This window comes from Mustela lutreola, chromosome 15 (genome assembly GCF_030435805.1).
Source record: "Mustela lutreola isolate mMusLut2 chromosome 15, mMusLut2.pri, whole genome shotgun sequence".
Taxonomy (NCBI): Eukaryota; Metazoa; Chordata; class Mammalia; order Carnivora; family Mustelidae; genus Mustela; species Mustela lutreola.
Window position 1 is genome coordinate 59,047,465 of NC_081304.1, and position 19,816 is coordinate 59,067,280.

General features: G+C 60.2%; 3 protein-coding genes across 12 annotated transcripts; all 3 read right to left on the minus strand.

Annotated features, from left to right (window-relative positions):
- Window positions 1-1,830: 1,830 nt before the first annotated feature.
- Window positions 1,831-5,061, minus strand: TMEM95 (transmembrane protein 95). Of its 9 annotated transcripts, XM_059147992.1 has the most exons (8): window positions 4,924-5,059; window positions 3,589-3,738; window positions 3,383-3,439; window positions 3,111-3,191; window positions 2,989-3,009; window positions 2,722-2,836; window positions 2,517-2,620; window positions 1,831-2,398 (listed from the first exon to the last, which is right to left on the minus strand). In XM_059147992.1, exons 3-8 carry the CDS (start codon window positions 3,426-3,428, stop codon window positions 2,001-2,003), a joined length of 765 nt encoding a protein of 254 aa, XP_059003975.1. In that variant the 5' UTR covers window positions 3,429-3,439; window positions 3,589-3,738; window positions 4,924-5,059; the 3' UTR covers window positions 1,831-2,000. The 9 variants fall into 9 exon arrangements, with proteins under 9 accessions (XP_059003975.1, XP_059003976.1, XP_059003971.1 ...); XM_059147993.1 differs by lacking the exon at window positions 3,589-3,738 and having other exon boundaries at window positions 4,924-5,061; XM_059147988.1 differs by lacking the exon at window positions 4,924-5,059 and having other exon boundaries at window positions 3,589-3,852.
- Window positions 4,188-6,045, minus strand: KCTD11 (potassium channel tetramerization domain containing 11). Its single transcript, XM_059148001.1, has one exon. The coding sequence runs from the start codon at window positions 6,005-6,007 to the stop codon at window positions 5,309-5,311; it is 699 nt and encodes a 232-aa protein (XP_059003984.1). The 5' UTR covers window positions 6,008-6,045; the 3' UTR covers window positions 4,188-5,308.
- A 1,392-nt stretch (window positions 6,046-7,437) lies between these two features.
- On the minus strand, window positions 7,438-19,324 carry ACAP1 (ArfGAP with coiled-coil, ankyrin repeat and PH domains 1). Of its 2 annotated transcripts, none has more exons than XM_059147975.1 (22): window positions 18,513-19,323; window positions 17,899-17,956; window positions 14,152-14,271; window positions 13,915-13,968; window positions 13,763-13,821; window positions 13,341-13,524; window positions 13,157-13,201; window positions 12,940-13,035; window positions 12,717-12,791; window positions 12,526-12,635; window positions 11,520-11,571; window positions 11,324-11,424; window positions 10,912-11,035; window positions 10,597-10,808; window positions 10,071-10,140; window positions 9,852-9,946; window positions 9,583-9,752; window positions 8,885-9,057; window positions 8,374-8,483; window positions 8,177-8,287; window positions 7,813-7,862; window positions 7,438-7,621 (listed from the first exon to the last, which is right to left on the minus strand). In XM_059147975.1, exons 1-22 carry the CDS (start codon window positions 18,563-18,565, stop codon window positions 7,521-7,523), a joined length of 2,223 nt encoding a protein of 740 aa, XP_059003958.1. In that variant the 5' UTR covers window positions 18,566-19,323; the 3' UTR covers window positions 7,438-7,520. The 2 variants fall into 2 exon arrangements, 1 of the variants encoding a protein (XP_059003958.1); XR_009347879.1 differs by having other exon boundaries at window positions 7,535-7,621; window positions 7,951-8,287; window positions 18,513-19,324.
- Between the last annotated feature and the right edge of the window lie 492 nt (window positions 19,325-19,816).

Consider the following 19,816-nt stretch of genomic DNA (forward strand, 5'->3'; position numbering starts at 1 on the left):
ATAGAACATCATGGCACGACGTGTCTTCGAGGGCTGAGCTGATAAAATGTAAACAGAATAAAAACAGAAAAAGCCATCGAATCAATGAACTGCGTGATTTGCCTTTCAAGGAATGGAGAAGTTACAATAGCTTGCCCGAGGTCCGGTGAGACACAGAGCCAGGATCTGAAACCGTGGCAGCCCGACTATGAAGCCCGAGTTCTGAACCATCTTTTGACGCTGGACAGGAGGCCATCCACAGTGTGGCGCTTCGAGAAGACCCATGTGGCCACGGAGGGTGCGGCGGCAGAGAGCGGAGTGGGCTGTCAGATGGCACCCTTGGGAGAATGGAGTCTGCAGTCAGAGGGGTCTAGAGTGGGGCCACAGGACAGGAGGAGGGCACAGACAGGGTAGAGGTCCTTCAAGAAGGGGCAGAATCGGTTGACCCACTGGGCGCTGAGTGTGAAAACAAGGACAACTCCCACATGTGGAGCCTGGAAAATGGGTACAGTGTTGGGGGGTACGAGGCAGCTGGCGCAGACCAGCAGGAAGCCGTGGGGCCAGGGTGGCCAGCAGCCTCGGCTTCTCATCCTGGCTGGGGCACTCACTAGGCGTCTGTCAAAGGAATGGATGAACGAGCTATATGATCTTGGGCAAGTTGTAGGAATTTTATATATGATCTCTGGGTCTCTCTTTTTTTGGGTGCAAAATAACAGATTGGACTAGAATGTGTGAAATAAAATGGAAGGTACTTTCCTAGAAGAGGTAGGCATTCCTCTCTCCATGCGGTGTGCTACATGGGCACCCCGAAACAGGAGCTCTAGCCTTGGCTAGCTGTAAGATGAACCGAGGTCCCATTCAACACCACTAAATCCAATATTTCTGGATATAAAGCCCAAGGATGGATAATTGGTGGGTTGTTTTTTTAATTTTTTTTTGTTTAGATTTTATTTGACAGAGAGATCACAAGTAGGCAGAGTGGCAGGCAGAGAGAGAGGAGGAAGCAGGCTCCCTGCTGAGCAGACAGCCCGATGGGCTCAATCCCAGAACCCTGGGATCATGACCTGAGCCGAAGGCAGAGGCTTTAACCCACTGAGTGGTGGGTTGTTTTTGTTGTTGTTGTTGTTGTTGTTGTTTTAATTTTATTTTATTTATTTGAGAGATAGAGAGTGAGAGAGAGCATGAACCATGGGGAGGGGCAGAGGGAGAGGGAGAAGCCGCCTTCCCCTGAGCAGGGAGCCGTACATGGGGCTCCATCCCAGGACTCAGAGATCATGACCTGAGCTGGAGTCATGCCCAAATGACTGATCCCCCCAGGCACCCCAGGACGGGTAGTTTTTGAAGCTGCCCAGATGACTACAATGGGTGGCTGGATGATGGCTTTTACCCTGGAGCCTCCAGGTACCCAGTTTGAAAACCACGGGTTTAGGTGCAGACTGGGATCCCTTCCAGGCCCAGGCCCTCAGACTGAGACTTGTGGCTGAGAACGGGCTAACTCTTTCTACGTTTCATCTTCCACCCACCAACCGAAACCTTCTGACAGCTGGGGGGGGCAATGCCAGGGTTTCTCCAGCACATACAACTGAGGTCCTGGGACAGGAGAATCGTTGGAGACTCCCCTGTGTGTTGTGGAGCCCAGCACCCCCCGCTTGCACCCCCGGCTTGCACCCACTGGATGCCAGGAGCACATCCCCTGATTGAAAACGTCCCCAGATGTTGTCAAAGGTCTCTTGGGGCAGAACCCACCCCCCACCCCCACTGCCACCGTCCTTCAGACGAGAACCACTGTGCCACCCTGAGTCTCCCGTCCCCCTCTGCCCTCCCCAGATGCAGACAGAGGCCAGGCAGGAGTGGAAGCCATCTGACAACAGGTTTACTTGGCCTTGGCAGGAGGGACGCCTCCGCGGGAGGCCACGGCTTCACAATGTTAAATGGAGGGAGAGCCTGTCAGCAGGATGACTGATGTGGTCTCAGCTCTAAAGGGAGGGAGTTTTCCAAAATACTCATTCCCGGATTCCCAATCAGTCACAAGAGGGCCAGGAGGAGCTTCTGGGGCAGGCGGCCCCTGCTTTCCGAGAACAGGCGGGAGGGGGCGTGGGAGGGGTGGCGAGGAGGGGATTCTTTCCTTCTGTAGATAATTTCCTGGAACCAGCAGCTGGCTGCTCCTGTCTGATTAGTTGAGGGCTGGAGGGAGGAGATTTCCAGTGGGGTGCCTGGGTCCCAGGAGGCCCTCTGACACTGGGATCAAGGGGACGTCTGGGTTTCCGGGTCTGGAAGACTGAACCTCTGGGAGTGGAACTCAGGGGCTGGCTGATCCCCTTGGAGGGAAGTGGAAGTTGTGGGTTCATGGTCTTTAGAACTGGAGGCTGGGAGGCTGTGGAAACCTTCACTCGTCCTTTTTTCTTCCAAGTAACTGGACCTGAGGGCAGACAGAGAGTGGGAGGCCTGGGATGGGCAGGGCAGGGTGGAGCTGGGGGAGGGACGGTGGGGGAAGGTACTGGGGGGCTCAGAAGTGACGAGGCCCCTGCCGCCCTTACCCCGCCCCCGACTCACTCCACCATGAGGCTCAGAACACCCAGCAGGAAGGCAGCCACCAGGAGAGCGAGGAGCAGAACCCTGGCTTCCCAGAGATCGTGACTTCCTGCAGGGAACCCAGGAAGCAATAAGGGACCCGGCGACCTCTCCAGCCGTCGCAGTGTGGGCCGGGTGGGGGGGAGGGTTGGTGGCCGAGAGCTCGGAGACCTGAGCCAGGGGAGGCCGGGCGGAGGGGTAGAACCTGGGAGGCAGCGCTTTCGGGGCCAGCAGCAGACGTCGAGTTCCTGGCAGGTGGAGCAGTTGTACACGACGGTGCTGCCCCCTGCAGGACACAGCGGGAACGAGCTGGGGCGGGGGAAGCCCCGGCTCTGCCTCCCAGAGTTCCCCCCGCCCCCGCCCCGGTTTCCGCCACAACAGCTCTCCTCGAGCACCCCAGATGCCCGCGTCCTCACTACTCTTTCCTTTTCTACTCACGGCAGGCAGGCGCGCAGAGAGCTGAAAGCAAAGACAAGGAGGGGTGGGGGGAGGGGAGCCGCTCGGCCACGCCCCCCCTTTTCCCAGCGCCCGGGCGCCCCCATCCCTGGCGGCATCAGTACCTTCCCTGCTGTAGGCGGGGAGCTTGGTGTTTTGCAGCCAATGCCGATACAAAGGGAGAGAGGAGAGAGACCCTTTGATCTCTGGGGAGACAGGGCCGCAGTGTCTCCCGGTGCCTTGCCAGGGCGGGCTCACCTCCACCCTTCCCAAGCAGCACCTCCCCGATCGCGGATCACACCTTCCCGGCTCCACCTGGCCGCCCTGCCCCTGCCTCCCCGCCCCCTCGCAGCTGCCCCTCCAGCTCCCTGGGTCGTGCGTTGCCCCTTGGCCTCACCCATGACCCTCAGGACTCTGTGAGTCTTCTCTATGACATTGTTCATGGACGTCTCATCTGTGGAGACAGGCGGGAACCTGTGACTCTCTCCGCGGGTGTCTAAAGAGGGCTGTGGTCTGAGGGGGCAGCTGAGGGGCCCAGCTGGGAAGCCACAGAGTGCGCCACTGGGGGTGTGGTGGTCCCGGTCCCTGGATGTCTGAGCTTACCTAAGGCAAAGGCAGGGAAGCTCCAGGAGGCCCTACAGTCCTTCCACCGAGCCTCTACTCGGCTGCAGAGTTTAGCCAGGCGGCCCGCCAAGTCACGGTCTGGGAGGTGGCAGAGGACACAGGCCTGGGCGGTCGCCAGGAAAACTCCACCTAAGGCCAGCATCCACATGAGGCCTGCTGGTGGGTGGCAGACGGGTGCCCGCCCCACTGAGGCCGAGAAGGCCTCTGAATCCTATAATCCTAGTTCCAACTCTGCCTGGAGATTGGAGCATGTTCCAGAACAGCTGGGGATTCTAGAACATTATGGAATGGCACCCAAGTTCCATCTCTGGCTGGGGCAAAGGTGGGGCCCAAGGAACTCAGGACCTGAAGACCAGGGCAGAGAAAACAGGGCTTCTGCTACGAAGGGGACAGTGCCCCCCAACCTGGTCCTCAGCACTCTTGACAAGTTTGAGGTTCCACAAAGCAATTTTATTTTTCTTCTTGTAAATCATGACCAGCGATAAATAATGAGCGAGTGCTTCCCCCAGTGAAGAAGCTGTGCATGAGTCTCCCATTCATGGGGGAACCAGAAATCCCACCCCTTTCCCTGTCCTCCCCCCACTCTCCCCACCTCTTCTGTTCATCTCCCCTCTGCCCTGGGCAGCCTGGGCCTTCCCAGCCATCTCCTAGCAACGTGCCCATAGTTGCCTTAGCAACGGAGAGTTCTGCACGGGCCTCCTAGGCCTGGCTGGGCCCAGGGACTTCTCTTATCTTCCACCCGGAAGATCCTGGTGGCTGAGACCTCCACCGGCCTGTCCTGCCTCCATGTGCACAGTCTACATGCGTCCTACATGTCCTATATGCATGTGCACAGTCCCCCCCCCCCCTTTCTGATGAAACTCCTCACTCTCGATTTACTTGAAAGAGTCACCGGGCAACCCCAAACCGGCCTAGGCACGCAGAGCCCACGGATACCGTTTCCGGCAATGCAGACAGGAGCCGGGACGGCAGAGACCCACACATCGATCAGACACACTGGCTGGCACATGTGAGCACGTGAACAAAGCAAGCCCAGGACCCAAGCAGATGCCACCCTCGTCCCTGTGGCCAGCTCCAGCAATATGGGGCCCTAGAAAACACTTGGGTATCTAGAGTATGGGCATTCTCTCCAGTTCCCTAAGCCGACCTAGGGTAGGGTGTAGCCTTTCTGTCTCCCTTAGTAGGTGACCTGGGACATGGCAAAGAAACCCCCTTCCCATATTCTAGAGTGTTCCGGCCTCTCTTTGGTCAGGCCAGAGCAGGCCCATTCAGCAGCAGGAGAATCCACGGTCCAGGAGACCACATCACACCTACCCGAAGTCCTTCTCCCACACTCCAGTGTCCCTCCAGAGTCCTGCTAGGCTGAGCCTGGGCAGAGAGGTGTCCCGACTTTTCTAGAACCTTGAATACTGAGCTCCACCAAGGAGACGCTAGAGGCCGCCAGTCTCCGGCAGGGACAAGCCTGGGAACCTTCCCCACCCATCCCAGATTGAGCACCAGTCCAGATCCTTCCCGTGGCTGTGAGCCTTCAGCGCGCTTAGACTTGGGAGCTGCTGCTCATGCCTGGGCTCCAGTCAGGTGCAGCGGGAGCCCTGACTCTCATGGCTCCAGAGGCAGAGCTAAGAGGCTTCAGGGGGGGCTTCGTTCCCTTTGCTGTCCACCCTCTCCCCCACCCAGCCCAGATGGGAAGGCGGCGGGTTCAGTGCCGCACAAAGCGCAGAGATCGCGAGTTGAGCAGGTCTTCGGGGTCAGGGAAGACGGAGTCTAGACGGAAACCGTGCTCCAGAGCCACCCGCAGCACCTCCTCCAGGAAGCCGGGTGCACCCACCACCTCCCGTAGCTCTCCTGGCCCCCCAGTCCACAGAGGCTGCAGACCCAGTCTCCTATACTCTGCCTCGGGGAGTTCTGCGGGACAGGGGGCCCACTCCAGACGAAAGTGCGGGCCTCCCTCTGCCCTGCCCTCACTGGCCACCCCAAATCTGGCCCGCATGGCCCCCAGGCACTCGGAGTCTGTGCAGAAAATGTTGGCTCGGAAGGTATCCACCTGTGCGGAGCTCAGCTCGTAGTGGTGCGGGCCCCGGCGCGCGGAGAAATGCACCAGGCGGGGGCTGGCATCTACATCTGCGTGGAGCAGGGCAGCTGTGGGTACAGGGGCCCCCCGAGAGGCCTCCAGTTCCCGCAGGGCATCCAGGAGGGGCTGGATCTGGTAGAAGTCAGCCTCTGCCCTTAGAAGGGCTGTCTCCCCATACCCGTGGGGCAGGTCCAGGCGGCCCAGCCGCAGGAAATTGAGGATGTGCCGGAAGGCCTTGCCATCTCTGTCAATGAAGTAGTGGCCGCCTCCCTGGGGGTTGAGGTTGGGGGGTATGGGGGTGCCCGCCCTAAACATGGCCCCCAGCATGGAGTCTGGGAAGCGAGTCAGGGTCTCCAAAGTGGTGGAATAGAGTGTGCCCCCCACATTCAGGGTCACAGGGCCCCCAAAAGAGGGGGGCGAAGAGGGCACAGGAGGCGGCGAAATTTTGGGGGAGTACAGGAGACACCGAAAGAGAAGAAAAGGCGGAACTCCCTGGGTGTGGGCAGAACTGGGTCATAAAGTTCAGACTGTCTCAGGGTTGGATGCACAGGTTGGAGCACAAGGCGGTAAGATCTGGGGTTCACCCCAGCTACCTTGGTAGTGGGGGAGACGGTTTCCGGGCACAGACACGGCGGAAAGCTTGCGAGAACGCTTGAAAAGCGCGGAAGCCAGAGAGGGAAGGGAGACTTCGGTCCAGACGCATTCGACTCTGGGCGGAGAGTCAGCAGCTGGGCTCTGAGGGCTTCAGACAGCGAGTTTCCGGAATCCAACCAGCAGGTGACGGTGGCGAGCACAGGCCGACCCTCGGAAGTACCCAGCTTCCGAGTTCTCGGGCAGATCGCCGTCTCCGCGGGCGAGTGCACGCAGGGCCCCGGGAGCCCGTCGCAGGCCTGGCCTGGCCCGGCTCCGGCGCGGGTCTCGGGAGGCAGAGGCGGGGCTGACGGGAGCGGGCGCGGAGGTGCCTCTCTAGCGGCCGGGGGTCGGGGATGCGCGTTCAGCGCGAGCCGGGACCACCGAAGGACTCTGATGGGAGCAGCCGGGAGTCTCGGGACCCGGGCTCCGTCGCCTCCCCGGCTGTCGCCGCAGCCGCCGCAGTCCTCTCCGCCCCCAGGAAGTGGCCTAAGGGCAGCGACTGGGGCCCTTTAAGAGACAGCCCCGCCTCCCTGGCGCCCCGCCCCCCGCCCCCGCGGGGCTCGCGCGCGGCCGGGGTGGAGGTGGGAGCCGAGAGTCAGGAACCGGAGAGACTGGGCGGACGAGCAGGGCTGGCGCACGCGGGCGGGGGTGGGATCCCCATAGTGATTCAGGCACGTCGCTCCGGATGTGGCCGCGACCGCCCCGCGGGCCCCCAGATGTGCCCGACCTCACGTCTGCGGCCCAGCGAGTGGCCAGAGGCCCGGCCGTCCCGGGTCTGGGGGCGGTGTCCGCCCGGTCGCTCCCATCGGGAATTCCCGAGGGGGCGGGTGCTGAGCCGCCGCATTCCGGGGATGCCTGTCGGCCGGGGTGGCCGCACCCCGCCTCTTAGTCCCGGCCCGACGCCAGCTGCCCCCTCCGGGAGGCCGGCCCCCCAGCCCACGCGGGCGGCCTCTCCCCGGCCGGATGCGTCTGGCCATGTCGCCAGAGGCCGAGAGCCCCGCCCCAGACCCGCCCGGCGCCAGGCCGCGTCCACATCGCCGGCTAGAGCTCGCAGACCCCTTGCGCGCCCGCCGCCCGGCCTGGCCCGAGGGAGGCGCCCTGCAGGGGAAGCAAGACGCGAGGCGCACAGCACGGAGGCTTTAATGGCCCAGGGGCGGCGGGGTCGGGGGAGACAGGGTCGGAGGCGCGGGCGCGCGAGGGCCGGGGATCAAAGCGTGTGGAGGTCGTGACTGCGGCGGCTCAGCTTCTCCGGGTCGTCCGACGCCATGAGGGAGAAGTCGCGGAAGATGTCCAGATACGTCTCATCCCCTGAGGGGAGGGAGGCCGGGCTGGGCAGGCGCTAGGCGGCGTCGCGGGGACGTGCGCCCTCCCGTGCGCCCTCCCGCGCGCCGGGTGTGAGTCTGTGGACTCGGCCGTGGAAGTAACGAGGGCGGCCCGGCGGGCCTTCAGGGCCCAGAAGCCCAGAACTGCAGTGTGGGGCGGGGCGGGAGGCTCTTTACCTGCCTGGCCCTGGGCCGCTTCCACCTCTCTCATCTTCGCCAAGCGGAGCCTGGAGGGGAGGAATTACGGCCCAGGGACTCTCTCGTGGCGGCCCCACTCCCAGGTGCCCACCCTCGGAGCTCCGGTGGTAAAGTCACCTGCTCCCCCGAGGCCAGTGCTTGCAGACGCTTGGGGCCACGAAGCCCCTCACGCGGGCGGACCTCACCATCCGTGGACCCTACCCGCCCCCCTTACTGCTCCACGCCCCAGTCTACACTCGCTACAGCCTCTCCCAGGCCGGGTCCGGGATCCCGCCCGCTCCCGGCGTTAGCTCCGCCCCAGATGGGTGGGGCAAGCTCTAGCCCCGCCCATGGATCTCTTTACAAGGTGACAATGTCAGCGTTGGCCGTTTCCATGGCGATGGTCAGAGGGTCTTTGCCTTCTGAGTCCCGAGCTCCCAGATCGGCCCCCCGTTTCAGGAACAGACAGGCCAGCCTGGAAAGGATAGCGAGGTTCAGCCGGCCACTCACCCCATCCGCGCGCCCTTCCTTCCCGCAGCCGGGGTCCCTGCCCGCTCCTACCCCGTGTGGCCCAGAATGGTTGCATGGTGCAGCGGCCCCCGGCCATGGTTGTCCACTTGGTTCACGTTCGCCCCGTTCTGGAGGAGAAATTCACAGGCCAGAAGAGAATTCTGCACAGAAGGGTTGAGAAGGAAGAGAAGGTAGCATCTTTATAAGCTGACCCAAGATGTTTTAGGATGGGGTCTGTCCAGGGGCTGGGATATGGTGCGTCCGGCTCTGCTCTACCTCTTTAGCTGTACTGACCCGTGAAGTCCACAGTACAATCTCATGAGGTGTGTGACCTTATTTTACAGATGAGCGAACTGAGGCACACAGAGCTTCACAACTGTGAGCGGTGGGAGCTCAGATTCAAACCCAGGTGATCTGCTCCCAGACCACACACACCCCTAGCAACCAGTGTCTCTCGGTCATCATTCCTTATGGGGTCGGAGGAAGGGTGAGAGGTGGGCCCCAAATCAGAGAGGGATCAGAGGGAAGGAGCCTAAGGGACGGGGAGGTCAGTGAGACTCACAGCAGCTGTGGCCTGGATCAAGGGAGTGGCATTCTCTTGGCCAGCGTTCACCCAGTTGACATCAGCTCCATGGGCCAGGGCATCAGCCATGGTGGGGAGGGAGGGAGGGTGCCCAGCAGCTCGAAACAGCAGGGCCCCAGGGTGGAGGCTGCCCAGGTCCTCGGACGGGGGCTCTGGTGGAGGGAATCGGCTGTGAGTCTGGTACAAAATTCTCAGCACAGTCCCCAGATGCTCTACAGGGAGGCCTTCGGGACTCCCAGGACTGCAGTGGGAGGGGGAGGGTTGGGGTGTGTGCCAGGCATGGGGCAGGGACAGCATCATTCCTTAACCTCTTCCTGTTCAACTACTGGGCAGCCCAGACCTCTCCAGTGAGCACTCAGCCTCCACGCCCCGTTCCCTGCACTCTGGCCAAGCACACGCCCTCCACCCACCTCTGGGACCCCCAGCGGGCTCCTTCTCACTCCTGATTTTTCTCATGCAGTTGAGACCCTCGCTACCTGTGTCTAGCCCTACACTCCCTCCCGTCCTTCACTTAACCCCTGAAACTCTTGCCTTGTGAAAAAAGAACCCATGCTGGTGTGGGCCACCCCCCAACCCCCAGCCCTGGCAAGGGGAAGGCCAGGGCCTCATGCTCTGTGCCTCCTGGCAGAGTGCTGGGCACACAGCCGGGCTCCATAAATGTCTGAGCAAGGCTATACCTGGCCTGGATCTGAGGCTCCCTGGCCGGGGCCTGACGGAAGGCTTGGGGGGCAGAGGAGGCTGCCCCTTGGGGGGCCCCCGGCCACCTCTTCGCCCCCGAATCTCAGGAAGCTTGGTCAGGAACTTCTTCTCCACGTACTTGGCATGAATCCAGGCCTCCTTCTCCTGCCTGGCAGAGCATGGTGGGGAAGAGGGGGCCCGTCTCCCCTCCTCCAGTCCCAGACCCTCTTCCTCCCCGTAAGCAGCTCCACCCCACCCCCACCCTCACCGGGAGCAGCTAGGCCCTGGCTTCTTCACGGCCAAGGCCTCCACGCGGGCCTCATAGATCTGGTTGATGACGACATTCCCCAGCTCACACATAAGCTTCCGGAGGTGCAGGCAGAGGCAGAGACAGACAGGTGGGAGGGAGGTGAGTGTCTGAGCCCTGGGGGCATGCAGCTCGGAACTCACCCCGCTCCCCCTTTCTCATCGCAGCGCCCCAAGTCACCTTCACCAGCTCTGGCTCCCACGAGTCAAGGGTCAGAGACCGGACTTTGGAGAAATGAACCCCGAGGCTCCTGGAAAGCCAGAGTGGAGATCAGGCCTGCTGTGGGGCCGCAGGCGCTGACCAGGCGGCCACAGGGCTGGGGGCCGCCCGGCCTGGCTCTGCCTACTGCTTCCTCTTCTCCTTTCTCCTCCAGGTCAGTTTTCAGGCCTCATCATTTCCAGCCACCTCCCTTCTCTCACCCTGTGGATCCCCCTGCACCCCCGACCCCTGCTTCTGCCAGACTCGCAGAGGCCTTGAGGCCTCTCCTCTCTCTCTGCTCTTCGTGGGTTCCCCAGCCCTCAAGAGCCCTGACCCCACACCCCAGTCAAGCCAATAAACTCCTCGGGCAGGACCAGGACACGGTGCCCTGTGTGAGCCAGGGCAGGGTGGGAGGGAGGGTGGAGCCTGCACGCTGGGCTTCAGCTGGCCCTCTCCCCCTCCCCCAGCAGGAAGGAGTGGGGCCCCCACGGGGGTGACGGGGAGTGACCTGTGGATGCCAGAGCACTCGATGCAGAGGGTGACGCCCAGGTTGATGCTGGCCCACTCTGGGGCTGGCTCGCGGCAGTCGCAGCACTGGGCATTGCCGTCCACGCCCTGCACCTGGGCGGCCACGTGCCCCCCTCCACCGGGCTCCCTGCCCCGGGCCATCCCGCCACAGCCCAGGGTAGCTGAGGAGCCCGAAGCCAGGTATCCCGAGCCCTGGGGGAGACAAAGGAAGAGAGACTGGCCCTGGGGCCTGGGGAAGGGGTGGACCTCCCCTCCCCGGGGACCCCCGTTCCCTGCACCGTCCACGGGAAGGCACCTGGCCAGGCCCCCGGGGGCTGTCATCCAGGCGGGCCTGGCTGAAGGCCGAGGCTATGCTGCTCTGCACGGCGCTGACCCACCGGTGCAAGAGGCGCTCGGAGTCTGCCTGCAGGAGGCAGGACCTGCAGGAGTGGGGAGCAGAGGGGGCAGTCTGAGGCCCGGGGAGCCACGTGCCAGGGTCGGCTGGCTGACATGCTACTCGATGGGGCCCAGTCGTCCCAACATGCAAAACACCAGCCGAACAGAGATTTGGGACTACATGGTCCATTCTTTCTAAATATACCTCATTGCCCCATCCCTCCCTCCAGGACACCCCCAGATGGCCTCCCCCCAATCCAGCCACCGAAGGGTTAATGCCTGCTGCTGGATGGGGACCTCCAAGATGTCTCTGCCATGGGCCCTACACTCACTTGCTGGGGGACACGACCTCAAAGCAGAACCGCCTCTCCGAGTCCGGGCAGAGCTTCACCGTGCAGAGGCGAAGGTCGTCCACCACCACAGTCACGGGGTCCTGGAAGGGGAAGGTGACCAGGGGCAGCCAGCCAGCCAGCTGTATCGAGGGCTGAGGGTCCCTGGGCCCTGGCGTCCGGGACGCCACCTGCCTACCTTGTACTTCTTCTGGTAAACCAGTTGGTTGCTCTGGATAGTGAACCAGCGTCTGGAGGAGGCAGAAAGAGAGTCGTGGGCGTGGGGGGCATCGGGACGAGCTCGGGACAGGGACACTGGACAGGCTGTGCCCTCTGCCCCATAAGGGTGGCGGTGAGAGCCGGGCAGACCCTCCCATCCCGTTGGGAGGACACAGGGCTGTGCCAGTGTGCACAGAAGCTGCTCACACCCCAGACAACCGAGGTTTGAGCAATTGTGAAGACAACGTTCCAGTAGATGGCAGTAAAATGCTTTTTCCCAATAAAATTAGGCTCCTGCTATAATACTTTTTTTGAAGTATTCACCACACCTACGTGGGGCCCGAACCCACTGCCCCAAAATCTAGAGTCCCAGCCTCCACCGACTGAGCCTGCCAGAGGCCCTGAGTCGCTTGCCAGTTTCTTTGACAGATGGAAGTATCTTAGGGAAGGGGTTCGGTTTTCCAATTTGCGCAAATATCCTCTATGGGAAGGAGCCAAGTCAGAGCAGGTGACCCCCCACACCCCTGCAGTGGTTCCTAAGTCCCCAGGGAAGCCCGCAAAGCCCTCTCGGTGGCTCCGGCTACATCTCCCCCTCCCTGCGCCCTCCTCCCTCTCTCTGTCCACACCCTTGTGCCCCTCTCTGTCCCTCTGACCCTCCTGGGTTCAGTGCTGGCTCCTCCCCCTGCCTAGAACCTTCTCCCCCCAGGTGTCCTTCAGGTCTTCCCTGGGAAGCCATCACCTTCCTATGAAGCCGGAAGCCGGCCCGACCACATTCTCTAGAATGGCAGCCCCTCACCAGCTCTCTGCACCCCTACTTTCTCACATTTCCAACCTAACAGGATTGACTGGACAGCTTTGCTGCTGGGGATGGATGGTCTGTGGGGGCAGCAGGTTTTGCCTGTTTTCTCACCACTTAGTACCCTGTCACCATTCAAAAAACGCTGAATGGAGCTGGTTTGGGCAATTGGGGTCCCCCCACCCCTCACCTGCTCCAGGTCTTGAAGGCGTTGCTGGCGCGCTTGAAGAGGTGGCCCTCCATGAGGAGCCCACTGGGCCCTTCCTTGAGGCTTGGCTCTGGCTCCTCCCCTCCGAGCTCCTGGGGGAACAAGGGGGTCAAAAGGCAGCTGAAGTGGGCAGAGGGGCCTGAGCCAGGCCCCACCGCACCCGGAGGCCTCACCTTCTGCTTCAGCAGCACGTGCCTCTGCTCCATGTCCCTCCTCTCGCGCGCTGAATTCAGGACCAGCTGGTGCAACTGGGCGGAAGGAGGGACATTTCAGGTATCCTCCGACCTCCCCCAACCAGGACCGGACAGCCTCTCAGAGCCCCCTTTCTCCCTCCACCACCAGCCTGCCCACCCTGGTGCTCACCACCGCCCGTCCCACCACCCACCAGGGCCTCACCTGGGCGCCCAGCTCCCTGCGATACCGGGCCAGCCGGCCCAGCTCCTCGTGGCCCTGCTGGAAATGGGTAGCCTGGGCCTCCACCAGACGCAGCACCTGGGCGACAAGGCGGGCAGGGTGCAGAGCTGACAGGGGAACCTTCTGGCTTTCCCTCTCCCCTCCCGGCCCCCATCAGCAGGCTCCTCCCCATCCTGCCCTCGTGGACACCGAAACTCACAAACTCCATGATGTCAAACTTCCTCTTGTCCTCAATCACGTTGATCTGAGGGTCCCCAAAAAACCTCAGGTCAGTCTTGAAAACACAGTGCCCTTTCCCAATGCACGGGGACCTTGACAGCCTTGAGGGGCCAGAGGCCCTGGGATCCCGGGGGACGGGGAGGGAGACAGGTGGCAGCAGGTACCTGGAGGGCATAATCCAGTGCTCGCCCCTGGTACCCGGCCCTGGCGGTCTTCAAGGCAGCTCCCGCCTCTTCTGCCTCCTGGGCCCGGCGCCTGGGGACCTCAGCGTTGTGGATGAGAGCAGCCTCCAGGCTCTCAGCCCCCCTCCAGAAATCCCGGCGAGCCTCTCGGAACCCCCGGAGACCCCTGTGGTGGAGGGAAGGGGTAACGTGCAGAACAAGGTACCCACCCCCACCAGCCCCCGCAGAGAAGTCCCAGGTGGGCGGCCCATGTATGGCCTTCCAGTCCGGACTCCAAGGGGGTGTGGGGATGGGGGACAGCAGTCGGGCCATCAGAAACCCCCAACCTCACAGCTCCTCCATTCAGGGGGGCCCTTAAGGTGGCGGGAAGAGGGACAGAAGACTGGTTTCCCCTCCCAACTCACTCCTTGACCAGGGTCTGGATTTGCTGCTGCAGTGTGTGCTGGGTGGCATCTAGAAGCTCCTGTGGGGGTGCGGGGAACAGAAATGGGCAGGGGAGGTCAGGCCACAGAGAGCACTGCTCCCCACCACCAGTCCCTCCTGTGCCCCCCCTTACCGCGTGGCTGTCCAGCTTGTGGTTAAGGCTCTCGGTGAATTTGTCCAGACACTCCTGGGCACGGAGAGGCAGAGACAGAGTACCAGGCGTGGGCTGGCAGGCTGTCTGCACCCAGCCTGCCAGGGCTGTCTCAGGCCACAGCCCCAGCCCTGCTCCAGCCTGGCACCCCGACACCCCAGGCCCTCCCTCCCCCTCCAGAGGATCTCTGCACTGCAGACCCCAGCCGGCTCGACATACCGCCATCATGGGCTCTGGGGGACCCAGGCGGGCCAGGTCACAAATGCCCGCGACGAAGGTACGGCCAGCGGCAAGGTAATGGCGCCCACTTTCCAGAAGGCCATTCCCCAGCTTGAGGAGCTAAGAAGCAACGGGGTTAAGGGGGAGTTATGCCATGTGCCCCCATACTGGGCACCCCTCCTCTCCCTTTGGCAGGAAGGGAGATTTCTCAGTCTGCGTCTTGGCTCCCACCGCTCTGTGCCCAGCTAAAAACCTCTCCCAGCCTCTCACCAAAGCTAGTGTCGCCTCCTCTCCACCCCCAAACGTCTTCCTCTGTCCCCTGCCCTGTCTCCCATCCTGCCCCCAATTGCCTGGGTGCAGCACTCCCCGGAAACCCCAGCCTCGGTCAGTGTCCGGCTTGCGGGATAAATGGCCACCCGGCTGGGGATAGGTTCGTCAGCCCTTCCCTGTCTGGAGTCATTCCACCCCGTGCTCACTGAGCATCCCCCTTATTAAGATGAATTAGCCATCCGGCCACCGGGCTAGAGCAAACATGGCACCTTAGGGTGCTCCAGGGGCCCATTGCATCTGGCCCGAGGAGGGTCCCTCTGGAAGAGCCAGGCGCTGGAGTGAGGTCTCCTGATCTCGGGCCCTGGTTTGGGAACCACGGTCCCCGAGGGGACACCGCTTGGCTCTGACCTGAGTCAACACAGCTGGGATAGAGTGAGTGTCTAAGGAGCCCTTCAGCTCAGCCCAGGGGGCAGGAGACCAGGGAAGTTGTATAGGGAAATCCCGGGGCAGCGGGGTCTCGGAGAGTTGGAGCCCTGGGTCATCAGTGAAATTTGGTTGAACTGATAGACACTTTCGAGGGCTGACAAAGGCTGCAGGGAAATAGAATGGACCTGAAAGTAGCCGACAGGGTGAGTCATGGTCAGGAGACCAGCCACGATCCGACCAGTTACGACCCGACCTAATCAGGTACCACCGTCAGCTGTCTGTGGTCAGGCGCAAGGACCCAGATGCTCACAGTGTCACTGGCTGCAGCTGGGATCCTGAGTGGCTGTTTCTTCCCTACCTACCACCCTTTCCCCAAAAATGAGACTTCCTGAGACAGAACTGGGGATAAACTTGTCCATCCGTGCCAACGAAAGAGTGCTCAGCAACACAAAGGCACGGACTATCCACACAGGAACTCCTTGTGCTGAAACGTAACAACCTGAGTGGACTTCAAGGGCATACTCTGAGAGAAGAAAAAGAGAGAAGCCACATAATGGACGGTTGCACTTATGGAACATTCTAGAAATGGCAAAAGTCTGGAGAAGAACAGTTGAGAGCTTGCTGCGGGTGACAGAAGGCAGGGGAGGGAAGCTGGACAAAGGGCTGCACCGAATGGTTCCTTCTGGTGGTAGAGTTTTGTGCCCTTTTCCCCTCCTTCCCTTCCTGCCTTCCTTCCTTCCTTGAGAGAGAAAGACAGAGAGAGAGCACATGAGGGGTGGAGGGGCAGAGGCAGAGGGAGGGAGAGGATCCTAAGCAGACACCACACTCTGCCCAGAGGTAGATGTGAGGCTCAATCCCAGGACCCTAAGATCATGACCTGAGCTGAAGGCAGACGCTTAACCTACCGAGCTACCCAGGCGCTCCGATTTTTGTGTTTTGAATGTGATTCTGGTTATAAGAACATATGCATGTGATTAAATGCCATTGAATTACAAAGACTTTTTGAAAGAAAGAGCACAATCGATCTTGAACATGGGTTTGAACTGCACTGGTCCACTTCTAAGTGAACTTTTTTGGATAAACACAGTACAGTCCTGCACATGTATTTTTCTTCCTTATGGCTCATTGTTTTGAAAATTTTGTTTATTATTTTTTTTAAGTAAGCTCTACATCCAACATGTTTTTTTTTTTTAATTTTTAAAGATTTTATTTATTTATTTGAGAGAGGGAAGGAACATGAGCGGGGCTGAGAGGAGAGGCAGAGGGAGAAGCAAATTCTCCTCTGAGCAGGGTGCCCTATGCGGGACTCGATCCGGGGACCTGGGATCATGACCTGACGCTTCACTGACTGAGCCACCCAGGCACCCCACCCAACATGTGGCTTGAATTCATGACCCGGAGATCCAGGGTTGCACGCTCTCTGGACTGACCCCACCAGGTACCCCTCTTCCTTCTGACTTTCTAACGCTTTCCTCTAGCTCCCTTTATTGTAAAAACAGTATACGTTACATATGATACACACGAAATACATGTTCATAGACTGTTTCCATTATTGATCAATGTGGGCTATCAGTACAGTTTTTGGGGAATGAGGAATTATATTTTAAATTTTTGACAGTATGGAGAGTCAGCGCCTCTAACCCTCAGGTTGTTCAAAGGTCAACTGTACATGCAAAATGGGTAGAATCCAAGTAAGTTCTCTAGGCTGTTCCTTGTGTCATGCCCTCATCACTTTACTGGTTTGGTAACATACTAGCCTTAAACAAGAGGCCAGCACTGGGGGAAGCTGGGTGATGGGTAAGTGGGACCTCCCGGTGCTATCTTTGCAACTTCTTGCAAGTCTGTAATTAACTGAGAAAGGCTTAGCGGCTCCTGGGTGGCTCAGTCACTTAAGCCTGTGATTCTTGATTTCGGCTCAGGTCATGATCTCAGGGTTGAGAGATCGAGTCCCATGTAGGTGGGGAGGGGGAGGGGAGAGGGTCCACATTCAGCGGGGAGTCGGCCTGAGAGTCTCTCCCACTCCCCTGCTCATAGGCACTCTATTGCTAAAATAAATAAATCTGTAAAAAAATATTTAAAAATTATATATAAAAATATGTTATCTATTAATTGATGGTTGGCTAACTTTCAGACTGTGGGATAGGCACTGAGGACTGAGCAAACACAGAACATAAAAGTCCTTCATGGCATTTACGTTCTAGTGGGGGAAAACAAGAACACATATTGGCAGGCGCCTGAGTAGCTCAGTGGGTTAAGCAACTGCCTTTGGCTCAGGTCGTGATCCTGGGGTCCTGTGACTGACTCCTGTATCAGGCTCCCTGCTTGGCGGGGAGTCGGCTTCTCCCTCTGACCCTTCTTCTTTTCATGCTCGCTCACTCTCGCTCTTTCTCTCACACAAATAAATACAAAAAATCTTAAAAAAAAAAAAAGAATGCAAATTGGCAAGTGTGACAGACATGCTCTCAGGTGACCCTGGATGGTCCCTTCCCTTGCATCACCCCCCCACCAGCGTGAGACACGCGACTTGATCCTGCCCCAACGGAATATGGCCAAGGGCACAAGACAGCGCTCCCATGATCGGGTCATGCCATGTGGCAGAGGGAGGGGACAGCCACCCGCGGCTCCTGTGGCTGCATTTCCATCCAAATTGATGTCACCTTGTCAGCACACATGTGCCCATTTTATGAAAAGTGGCCCGGGATGGCCTTCCTGTCTGAGGTTTAAGTGTCTCACTCAACTGGTTTATCTCCCCAAGGCCATCTGTGGGCTGCCCTGGGGCAAACATCTTGCCGTCCCTGTGTCTGGAGGCCCAGGGCCCAGGGGAAGGCTGGGCTTGCAGCTGACCCAGGAAGCCCACAGGGAGTCTGGTCTTCCAAGACCCTGTGCTCCTTGGGGGTACATAGCCCCCACCTCCTTCTCTGTGACCCCCATAGTATTTAGCCCACATGGTTAGTATTCAACAACGCTCGGAACTATTTGAGGTTCTCCACTTTTCTCCCCAGCCCGCCCCTCTCATCTTAATGCCATCCTGGGTTGCCTCTCCCCCATCACCTTTTCCAGCCGGGTCTCCAGTTCTGACACCTCGGCTTCCACCAGCTCGATGGAGGCTCTGGGAAGAGAGGCACAGGGTCACCGGAACAGAGTCTGGGTGCATTGGGTCCGGGCCCCCCAGGAAGGTTGGCGTTGGGGTTAGTGTGTAATGGGACAGACAGAAAAACTGATCGGTGAAGGGGCTTGACCACCCGCCCTCTTGGGCTCCCTTCCTCTGTGTAGTGTGGGAGCTCGTGGGGCCCAGGCTGAGCAGGAAGGGTAATGGGAGGGTGGATGTGGCCCAGGCAGGAAGTTGCTAACCGCCCCAGCAGGTGCTGGGGGAGGGGCAGGGGTCCCCAAGACGGGAGGAGAGAGTGTCAGCTCTGGGGGGGAAGACGGGCTGGAGCGGCCCCCTCTGCCCAGAAAGGGGGTGCAGAGTATCAGAGCCCAGGGTCGCCTAGTGGAGGTGCTACTCTGGCCCTCGAGTTTGATCTTGTCCCTTTATGAACTTGTCCCCTAGAAGGACATCTGGCCTGGGGAAGGCTGTGTGCTATGTGCGTGGTGGCTGTGTGTGTGTGTGTTTTAGGGGGGTTGGACCTCACCCCCCTGTGTCCCCCAGACCTGTGCACACTTACCGGAAACGGGGTGAGTCCTTGAGACACTCCTCGAAATCCAGCTTGACAGTCATCTCAGCTTGTCTTGTCTTGGGACTGACGGGCAGGGGTACACGGTGGAGATGCTCCCTGCCCCCGGAGGGGTTGATGAGGAAGGAGGAGGGGGTCCTCTCCTGGGGAAGAGCCTGTGGGGGGGGTGCCCAATTCCTTCTCCAAGGGTAAGGGGTGTCCAAGGAGGACCTCTCACTTCACACTTGCTGGCTGCGCAAGGGAGGGGCAGAGGCGGGGCCAGGCGGAGAAGCCGTAGCCCCGCCCACTGAGACTTGGCTGTCCCCTTCCTCCTGGGAGCCCTGGGCCCTCTGATTTTCTCCTTGGGGGACACAGCGATTGGGGGGGCTGGCAGATGTAGGCTCAAGTCCTGATTCTGTTTCTCGGAGGGACCCTGGGCAAGCTCATTGATTCCTCAGGTTAGCTCATCTGGAAGGTGGGGATGATGGCCCTCCCCAGCCCCCAGGCTTGTTGGAAGAACTAAAGATGCGAACATGGTACATATAAGGTTGGTTGAGCCACACCAAGCGCTGGCCCCCTGCTGCAGCCCTGCTTCTGGGCCTCGAAAGCCCTTGCTGAGTTCAGTCCGCCAGGCTGCTCCCAGCTTTCTTCTCTGCTCTGCTCACTGTGGTTTCCTGTGGGTGGAGGTCCCTCCCTCCTCCCCTGTCCTCGGTGACTGAGCAGGCCCATCCAACGTGAACAAGTCACAGCACCCAGGCTCCTGCACTTCTCTTTATTGTCCACCTGGAAGGGGTGAGGCCTGGGAGACGCTGGCCCCCATCTCACCCCAGGCTGGCTACAGTTTTTATTGTCTGCTTTCCTCCTCCTGTGTCCATCGAATCTGCAGGGTTTCATCTGGACGGAGAAAGGAATGGGTCACTGGCTGTCTTGTAACAGGTGGGAGATCTGGCCCCTGCCTCCCTGAAACTCTGTAGAAGCTACCCACTCAGGCCCTCCCCCTCCTTGGCCAGCGCAGGCAGCCCCTCACCCCTGCCCAGGCTCACATCTGCACTGGTTTTGGTGTGTAGAGTGTGGGCTGCTTCCAAGTTCCTTCTCCAAGCTTTCTGGGTTTCGCCAGTCGAGCCCCTTGGATATCACCCACTGACACCAGCCTGACTCTGCTCTGTCTTTGGAGGATAGGGCAGACCCTGCAATGTGGTGAGTGGCAGAGAGGAGTCAGGGAGGAGGCATGGGGCCAGCGGGTAGTCCCAAGCTAGAGGGGGTTCCCGTCCCTTCTGAGCCTCCCCGGTTCCTCTCTGTACAACTTGGGCCTTGCA